The sequence below is a fragment of the Trachymyrmex septentrionalis genome, unplaced genomic scaffold (genome assembly GCF_001594115.1).
Source record: "Trachymyrmex septentrionalis isolate Tsep2-gDNA-1 unplaced genomic scaffold, Tsep1.0 scaffold189, whole genome shotgun sequence".
Classification (NCBI taxonomy): Eukaryota; Metazoa; Arthropoda; class Insecta; order Hymenoptera; family Formicidae; genus Trachymyrmex; species Trachymyrmex septentrionalis.
The window spans coordinates 92,135-102,925 of record NW_017305061.1 but is presented as its reverse complement, the minus strand read 5'-3'; the positions used below and the strand labels follow the sequence as shown (position 1 = coordinate 102,925).

At 28.2% G+C, this 10,791-nt stretch overlaps 1 protein-coding gene across 1 annotated transcript in view; it reads right to left on the bottom strand.

Annotated features, from left to right (window-relative positions):
* LOC108746714 (UDP-glucuronosyltransferase 2C1-like) overlaps positions 1-5,888 on the bottom strand; it is a 130,035-nt gene extending 124,147 nt beyond the window's left edge. Inside the window, exon 1 of the mRNA XM_018483646.1 lies at positions 5,476-5,888. Coding sequence (XP_018339148.1) covers positions 5,476-5,664 — 189 coding nt within the window. The 5' untranslated portion in view covers positions 5,665-5,888. The remainder of the gene's footprint in view (positions 1-5,475) is intronic.
* Positions 5,889-10,791: the final 4,903 nt, after the last annotated feature.

Here is a 10,791-nt window from a genome sequence, read left to right as displayed (position 1 = left end):
GAAACTTGACGTAATGGAGCAATTTGGGTTACGGATTTAATTTTAACATGCCTTCGGGATTATATATTATTTATGTCAAAATTCATGTTGACCTGTATTGTTTTTAATATATTTTTAATGTATATCAATTAATCGGTATAAATATAGACATTATTGTACTTGTTGCACCTAAAATAACACAATATATAATATTAAAATTATACAAAAGAAAATATATTCTATAAAGTTTAGATGACATTAATTTTATAATATAGATTTAAAAAGCAAAACAAAATAAAATAATACAAAGAATAAGAATCATAACATGTAAATACATTTCATAAATGATATATACGAAGAACCACCAAAAACAGACAGATTAAAAATATTACGCTCATCAAGAAAGTACAAATTTATGAATAACACAGCAATGATTTTTTTTACTTGCATACTTATATTAAAAAATTAAATTTTGTTTTAACCATTTTTAATTGTAGGCTGACAATTATTATGTGTAGCTACTGGTCACAGTAAACACCGTCGACTAACGGCGTTAATCGCGATGTCGTAAACCTAAATTTGCATCCGAAAAAACGGCTATAAATGTGAAAATGACCAAGAAAGTAAGCCTGCTCGTCGAGCAAATGAATATGATTGGTTTTTACTTATGGATCCAATCAATCACATTCAATCGTTCACGAGCTGGCCACCTATTATGGAAAAAAATCAGAACGGATTCTCGATTGGAAATATTGTTTATTATTCATATTGTGCTATTAGGGCTATTGTGTTTGTGGAATAAGATGATCTATACAGTATCTGAAGACAAATTTGAGACAATCTTAAATATAAAACCTAATTATAAACCACCTGAAAGATAATTTTCTTAATTATGCCTTTATATGTACAATAATTACTATTCCATATAAGTTCTATATAAGAGACATCTTAGAAATGACTGGAAGATATCCTATTTGTTCCAAATGTCTTTAGAATATCTCTAAGTGTATTGTACAATTACTTTGTTTGGAGTAAAATATTTCCTGATTATATCTTATACGGGAAGTGTATTCATGATTTAGTCATTATAATAAACTGATGATATCTTAAAAATATTGAGATATATTTCATATATCCGCGATGATTTCAGTATATCCCAGAGATTTCCATTGCTGTGTGGATTGCTAAGCTAAGGAAATTCAAAAACGCCAAACATAATTTCACTCTATAGAAAGTGAGATACTCGTATATATGTATATTATTCTTATGTAATTGTTTTGTTCCGGTAACAAAATGTTCTATTTCTAACTGCAAAAGATCTATAAACATACAAAACAGTTTTGTACTTTTAAATTATTAGTTCATTTAGTAAATTCAACAAATTATGTTGTGGTAACCAACGGTTTGATTGATCATATATCAACAAATAGTTTTTGTCAACAAATAGTCAGTAACAAAAGTTTGGTTATTGGTACAAAACATTTCTTTCAATGTACAACAATTTAATCAAATAAATTCATTACTTTTTAATAAGACTTTTTACGTTACATTAACTATAATGACTTTCAAGTGAAACAACTATTTTATCAAACTAATGCGTCTTCATATTCAATATACTTCATAAATACTTGAATGAGCAAGAAAGATAGTTTATTCAATTTAAATTATTATAAGTTTAATACATACATTCTTTTGTTGTCACAATTAATGCTATTTAATGGATCATCAAAATGAATTCTTATTTAATTAAATATATTCTAAAATTAAATAAACATTTTGTATGCAATAATTTAATTTAGATGAACCAAATTTAAAATCATCATAGTAATTAAATAAAATATTTTGCTCTTATTATATTGATATTTATTTGCATGTTTGATCGCAGTATTTTGTTGAGTCAAATTATTTTTTTTCGTAGTGAAATTTTTTTTCTTAGTGAAGGAGATATCAGAAACTGGCCAAAAGTGGCCAACACAGTCATTGGCATCATTCAATTTAGAAAAATTATTATTGCTATCCAGAGAAATATATGTACATTTATGTAAAATTTTAGAATAATGCGATTATTAATTTTGTGTCTACATACTTTCTATTTTCAAAAGTTGACTTATACAATTGTCGATTAATCGTTTTGACGCAAATAGCATTTTTTGTGTAATATTTATTTCTTCTCCAATATTTTGTATGTTATTTCATAATTAAAATTTGTATGAAATATGATTTCTAAATCGTTATCCGCAACAAAGATCGATTCGTTTTTAGAAGAGATTTAAGATTTAAAGCATGCTCTTTTGCAGTATTCTGATATTAAACTATTAATTAATCAAAACCTCTACAAACTTCCACTGCGGAATTTGATTTTATAAATACTATTGTACGCAATAATTATTAACAATCATAAAAAAATAATATTTCATAAAATTACAAAAAATAAAAATTGTGTGTGTGTGTATTTATTATTTACTTTATCATGCGTTTATTATATAAATTGTTTATTATAATTATTTACATTATTTAAAAAAAATAATTTTAGTTTTTCAACTAATTTGCTTGACACTTAATATATGTATAAAAAATATGTGTAGATGTATAAAAACGTCAGTTTTAAGTAAGTATGTTTAAAAAAGAAAACTGTTTAAAAAATTTTAAAATTATACGTGTGAGAGAGGGCCAGGATGCGTCGCGCGTCGGGGTTTGATATTTTTTTTAACATTCTATTCCGCCATTTTGGATCCGCCATTTTGAATTTCTAATTTTTAAGTTTGGATTTGATATCAGCAATTTCAAGAACCCCTGAATACTCAATTTAACAACAATTGGAGCACTTTTAGTACTTTTGGCCACTTTTTCTGGTCTCTTGGCCCATTGTGCTACGGTTAAATTCGATTAAATTTTTGCATTAATCAAATCTGCAAACAACTGAATGTGTTTAGTTTGATGAACAAATTTTTTTCTTATTTTACTATAATAAATATAAAAATAAAGTTAAATATTACAAATGACAAGTTAATACAAAAAAATATGTTTAAATAGCGCAGTAATTATTGTAAACTTAAAAAAAAGAAACAATAAAATACTGCGATAGTTTTGTGTGCAAGGCAATTATATTTTCGTTAATTAGGTTTTATCCAGTTTATGTGAACAATTTAATCTCTAATTTTGCCGCGAAAGAAACAGGACCATCAAACCATGAGAACACATTCAGCAAAGAGAAATGTTAGTAGGAGTAAATTGAAGCTAAACGAAGTTTGCGTAACTTTGAACTCGAGTTTAGAAAGAGAGAGAAAGAGACAAAAAAAGGAGGAAGAAAAGAGAAGGATTACGCGTGACAGATGGAAAGAAGTGAGATGTTAAGCAAACAATCTGAGAAAACCTGAAAGAAGAACGTCAGAGAAAAATCAATTAGAAATAAGTAAAGTGTAGAAGTAAGTAAAATGCAGACGAAAGAAAAGCTTGAATGAAAGTCATCGAGTCTAATCTTTATTGTCTGTGAATTCTCTGTCACTATAGATTAAAATTTGTTTTGTCTAATGATTCCTATATCTGAGAGCAAAAAATTGAATAAAACGTATACGCAAAATTCGGTTTTAATAATAATATTAAAGAAGATTGTTAATATTCCAAAAGTATTTGGAATGCGATTAAAGTCGTAAGCTTATCGAGATCAAACGAAAATAACAGTGAACAGTAACGCCTTGAGTCCTTAGCGAGTACAAAGCAGCTTTATTGGTGATGATTCTCGTAAGTAACGATATTAGGCAAGAGCGTTGAATCATAACGATATTTGATGATAAAAATGGTGATCAAATTAATAAATTTTGCAACACCAAGTTTTAAACATAATAAACACTAACGTATTTTTAAAGATGTATGCGTAATATTTCAACATAACAAAATTATGAAGAAATTACAGATTACCCTAAATCACATTTAAAATTTAGATTTACTATTTGGATCATAAGTTATTTTAATAAATAATAATCTTTAAATCTTTAACAAAAATGTATGCAAATATATTATAAAATAAATAACAAAAATCTCAATTTTTTATATAAATACATTATGTATTCAAGATTATTTATGTAAAGTTATATTGCGATGTATAAGCTAATTATCCAGTAAATAAACAAATTGAGTTTATTGAGTTATTTCTATTGAGTTGGAGAAAAAGTTCTGCAGAATTCTGTTACCTCAAAATTATATACAGAATACATTTGTTGCAAAATTTTCGACGTCATCTGACGTGAAAACTTAAAGTTTTTCCTAAAAATTTGTTTTTAAAAAACGTTCCTACGATTTTTTATCAAGTTACACGCAAATTAAATAAAAGAGCATTCTGATTTTAATTGCTCATAACTCTGTTAAAAATCATACCGTAATTAATAAAACAGATTCTTAAAGCTGAAACGTTCTCTATCAAGTGATATAATTTAAAAAAAAAAATATATATATATATATTTGAGCTAAAAATATGATATTAGGGTCTTTTTTTTCATTGCATAATATATTTTTTATTATAAGGATAGTAATATTTTTAACTTAAATTTTTTAAATATTTTACATTTAAAAAATTAACATACTATTCGATAAAGCAATGTTTTAAGAATTTATTTTTTTAAATTGCAATACCATGTTTTTTAATGGAGTTATGAGCAATCAAAGTTAGAATACTTCTTTTTACTTAACTCGCGAATAACTGAAAAACAAAAAATCGTAGAAATATTTTAAAAAAACTCCAAACTTTCACGATATAGATAGTCGAAAAATTTCTCAATTTTTTTGGTACGTTATAGATCCACAAATTGAGAAAAAAAATTTTCTTTCTTGCAGCTCGTAATTTTCTATAAAATCGGGATTTCAAACTTTAAAACCATTTCTTTAAATTTAAATTTTGATCATTTTTAACGAAGATATTGTATATATAATTTTGAACTAACAAAATATCACAAAACTTTTTCTCCAATCCAATATGTCTTTGTAATTAATTAATGAATTGCAATAAAACTTTGCATAAGTTATATTTTAAATATTTAAAATACTTATAAAAAAAGTTAAATGTTTTTATTATTTTTTTAAATTTTATAACAATAACAGTAATAATAAATAAAATAAATAAACTTGAAAATTATAATGACAAATATAATAAATAAATCATAAAAATATATTGTTCAATAAAAAGGGAATGTTTTGAACACAGCTTTTATATATATATATAAAAGCTGTGTTCAAAACATTCCCTTTTTATTGAACAATATATTTTTGTTTAAAGTATAAATATTAATATATTTGTAAAAATGACGCCCATACATCCTTAAGTTATACGTTATTTTAAAATGATATAATTAAATAAATTTAAGATAAAATTTGCTGCAAAAATTTTTAGTTATTTATATAAAAATTTTAATATTTTTATATTATATTTACAAAATAAGTGAATGATGAGTGTCAGTTGTATAAAGATAAAGGATTAGAGCAAAAAATAAGGAAAAAATTTACCTTTAAGGGAACTGTTGATAAAACAGTAACCTTATGACCACGAAATGCCAGTGCTTTCATCAATGCTTGAAAAGATTGTTGGTGGCTGTAACTTGTACTTGGGCAAATACCTAGGATGTTGTATCCGTGACTGTGTTGGAAAGTACAGAATAGCGAAATTGATAGCAATACGACTGTCACGACGCGCATTTTGGACACAGAACACTTCGTTCGTGGATGCGAAACGGCCGTTCAATCTTTCAGGGAAGAATCGAGGTTACCGGTCTCTCGCGTAGGAATTTTTAAAAAGAGCTCGAGCGACGGAAAAAAGACGAGGCGGTCCGTATGAAAAATTCAATATATGTTCCACGATCAGTTTGCTTGGGGCCACGGTAAATAAGTGAACGGGATGTCCATTGGTCGGGTGCTTCTCACTCAGCTTTGCGGAAGAAATAATTCAGGCTCGTACGCGGACCCTATTTTTATATTCGTCGCAAGAATACAAAGATGCTATTCATAGGAGTAGATTTCAAGCTATATATCCACATAATTATCTTTCAATGAGAGTAGAGAGATCGGATGTCGCTATCATTTGAATTTGATGTACATTTTAATTTGGTCCCTAAAAGAAACAGAAAAATATGAAAATTCAAAACACAAACACTAATAAATAAATATTTAGTCAATGTTAAAAATTATGAGCAAGTAATGTACTCTGTTTTATAATTATTAATTATGTAAGAAAGAGTATATACGAGAAATCATCACAATTTACAGAAACAAGTAATAGTTTACTAGTCAAACACTTTTATTAACATACTAGCGTCAGTTCCTTGTGATACAAATACTGAAAATTTTAATATTTTAATAGTTTATTTATAAAAAAAAATATATATATATAAATATATATACGGAAAATATTAATTTTAATTGATAAATATTTAATATACACTGTAAAAACAATATCTCAATTTGTTATCTATTTATTTAAAAAATTTTGGCATTTATTCAAATTTTTGAAAAATACTATATAATAAAAAAAAATCTGATATTGTATTAACATAGTTAAATCTAGAATTAGAATAGCTAAATCAAAAATAGGATTTACAAGCGCGATAATAGAATTTATAAACATGCTTACAAAACGGAAAATTACCTATTTACAATATATATTTAATTTCTATGAATCCAATTTCTTAATGCATTTTTGTATTATTAATTTTAGATATAATAATATTTGATGTAGCTATTATAACATCTATTCAAATTGATGTAGATACGATGTATATACATAAAAAAATGGTTTCTCTGGTGAAAATTTTTCTTATAATTTTTATATAAATTGAAACATTTTTCAGAAATACTCGAAAATATTTGGAAAGTCCACATCTTTTATCAGAATTCTTCCTACATGTGAATTCTGAAATATTCTGAGATTTCTCATCTGATAAATAAAAAAAAATATTTTTAAATTTCTGAGTTTTTATAAAATTTCATCAGAAATTATACATACTTACAAAAAATTTTAGAAATTTTATGATTTTAAAAAGAAATTAAAATAAATAACAAGCAATTAGAAATTGGCGGTGTAGACGGCGCGCAGTTTTTGTTTCTTTAAAATATTTTTCTTTGCCAATCTAAAACAAAAAAGTTGTAAAACTGTAAAATTTATAAACAATACAGAGAATAATATCAATAGACTTTCTATCAATTTTAGAAACACCGCGAGAAATAGAGTAATCAATTATTAATAGACTATACTCCTTTTTTCCTCGTTATAATAAAATCATTATACATATTTTGAATTCAAAGAAACATTCAACTGAGTCCATGACTGTCAATTCTAATTTAATTTTTACCAGAGTCGACAAAATGTCATTGTTGTATTAGACAAAGATACGAGGGCAAGTCAATAAGTTTTTAGATAAACATAGTAAAACATTTTTTTTTATCTTATTTCTCAACATAGTCTCCTTTCAGCTCGATACACTTGATCCAACGATTATCCAAGCCGTCCAAATAATATGATTTGTCCAACCCTTCAAAATAAGCCTCTGTTTCGGCGATGAGCTGCTCTCTGGTGGTGAATCTCTTTCCTCCGAATCATTTTTTCAGGTTTGGAAACAGGAAATAGTCGCAGAGGGCTAAATCTGACGAATATGCTGGATCGTTTTCAGCAATTCGTAGCGGAATTTGTTGAATTTGGCCATCGGTGCCGGACATATGTGAACCCGTGCATTGTCTTGATGGAAGATCACTTTCTTCTTCGCCAAATGGGGACGTTTTTTTTTTAAAATGTTGTTGAAGCAGTCCAATAAGGCTGCGTAATAATCGTCATTGATTGTTTGCTTTGACGGTAATCGATGTGAATTATACCGCGTGCATCCCAAAAAACTGTGACCATTACCTTTCCGGCCGACTTTACGGTCTTCGCCTTCTTCGGAACTGGTTCACCCGGTGAAGTCCATTGTTTTGACTATTCCTTCGTCTCGGGTGTGAAGTAATGGATCCATGTTTCATCCACAGTAATGAATGGACGCAGAAATTCATCTGGATTACGTTGAAACATCTACAAACATTGTTTTGAAATCGTCACACGGTTGCGCTTACGGTCCACAGTGAGCAAATGCGGCACCCCTCTTGTCGATTGCTTTTTCATATTCAATTGTTCGTGCAAAATTGAAATCACTGTGTCATGTGATATGCCTGTGGTCTTAACAATCTCGCGCACTTTCACTCGTCGATCAGTCAGAACAGTATCGTGGACTTTATCGATGATTCCTGGCAGCCTCAATTGGACTTCCCAAACGAGGTACATCACATGTGGATGTACAACCACGTTTAAATTCATTCACCCTATTGTATACAATCGCAAACGCTGGTGCAGATGTGCTATGAACATTATCCAACTCGGCTTTGATTTCTTTTGACGTTAAATCTTTCATATGTAGATGTTTGATCACTGCTCGAAACTCATTTTTTTCCATTTTGCAAAAAATACAAAGATTGTTCGCTTTAATCATCTATAGAAATAAAACCACGCTATGAATACCGCTCAAATTTAACAGTAATCAGATGAAAGATACTACTTATCAAAAAGTAATGTGACATGATACTGCGAGTGCTCTTTGACAGATTTTCTAAGAATTTATTGATTTGCCCTCGTACGTTTCAAAAGTTAATAATGTGCTACGTGACACGTTGGCACATATGAAAAAGTTAACAAAGACCCAACTAGAAAAATTTCTAACAATCTCAGAGATTTATTTACTAGGAGAAATCATGAATACATTTTACCGAAATGTTACAAATATTTAAACATTATATATAGTGATTACTTACTATCAAGAGCAGATGCTCTCCCCAAGGTGCACAAACGGAATTGTCCCTTCAGAATTATTGTCTCTTCGATAGACAGTTCTCTCTACTTTTCTGTTTTTTTACACAAAATCTTATATAAAAACATTCCAACAGCTTCAAGTCACATTGATATCAGTTGCGATTTAGTAAATAAACTAATAAATACACACCTTGACGATTACTGTTTGATACTCTTTAAATGTGATATAACTTTTTACAAACGTACATACAGATTGGATATTTATAAAGAGCATTTTCAAAAAATGGAATTTTATTTCGAATCAATATAATATATCAAGAGATAAATTCCTGGGAGCAGTTCGACTTGTATTAGATTCAACCTTTTAAAATTGACAATTGCATATATAGAAATTTGGCACACCGATAGACTCTTCTTTGTCTCCGATTTAGTAATGCAGGATTTAGAAGGAGTGATGCTGGAGACATTTGACTTCGAGATACCTTTTTATCCGGGATGCACCGAATTATAAAATAATCGCATTCCGGATATCGGATATCCGGGCAGAATGTAACATCAGATATCCGATCGAATATCCGATAAGACAATTTCTTTGAGTCGGATATTCGACATTTTCCGAATGTTCGACCGGATTCCAAGAAAGTGTTAAAGTGTTTTAAAAAAAAAGGCCTATAGGGAAAAAGATTGTAATTTTGCGACAATGTATAAGATACTATAACATCATGTATATACATACTTATTTCTAGAACATTTGTATAAGAAAAAATCAACAATTTTAATGATATCAAATTTCAACCGGATACTTTCCCAGATAATAGTGATATCCGGCTATTCGGTCGGATAGTTAAAAAGTGTTGGATAATACAGGATACTGGATACTTTTCGGATATCCGATGCATCTCTATTTATTACTACAGATTTGCTAACGACATAGTCATGGTTATATCATCAAAAATGACTCAAACTGTTCTTGACGAATTTAATTTATATCATTCAAGACTACAATTTACTTTAGAAATAGGTAACAGCACAATTAACTTTTTAGATATTACTATTATTACTTCAAACAATAGAATAATTTTTCGATATTAAAAATCTATCTTTTCAGGTAGATACCATAATTTTTTGTCCCGGCACCCCCTTAAACAAAAGAGAGGCATAATAATTAATTTGATAGATAAGACTTTCTTCAATTCTCATCCTATTTTTCATAAAAAAAAATTTGAAACTTATTATTAATATTCTTCTCATCAATGATTACCCATTGAAGTTTGTCTTTGATACAAAATCAAACATCTAATTAACAACAAAAAAATTCACAACAATCATGACAAAGATTGAATGAAAAATCACCACAAAAGATAACACAGTCATGATTTACTATCTCATACACTGGTAGCATTTTTGAGAGATTTAAAACTGTCACTAAAGATTTAAACTTCAATCTCTCTTTCTTTAGCTTAAACAAACTTCAATGTGTAATCAAAGCGCATAAAGACCTTCTCTTTGCTAAAAATAACATTGTCTATAAAATTTTGTGCAATGACTGTGACGTAACCAATGTAGTCCAGACAACTAAAAACTAGAATTTCGGAACATAAGAACTATACTTGTAGATGCACGTTCGTACATTCAGTTATAACCAAACATAGGTTGCAATATGGTCACGGATTTAATTGGGATGAAGTTGAAATCTTAGACGTCACAACAAGAGATGTAATTACAACAAGAGATTAATGTCATCGGAGATAATATACATTAAGAAACAGAAGAATGGAATTAATGGTCAAACAGACACAGAATTTTTAGATAAGACATACATGTTTCTCCTCAATAATTTATAACGGACTATAGCGTACCTTTCACATGCGTATAAAACATAATGATTTTTTTTTACAATAATTTATTTTGTACATTTCGTTAACTTTAGAGGATAAACTTGTTACACTCCTCAGTTGAGTATCATTCTGACTAACACTGATCTTCGTCTTTTCTTT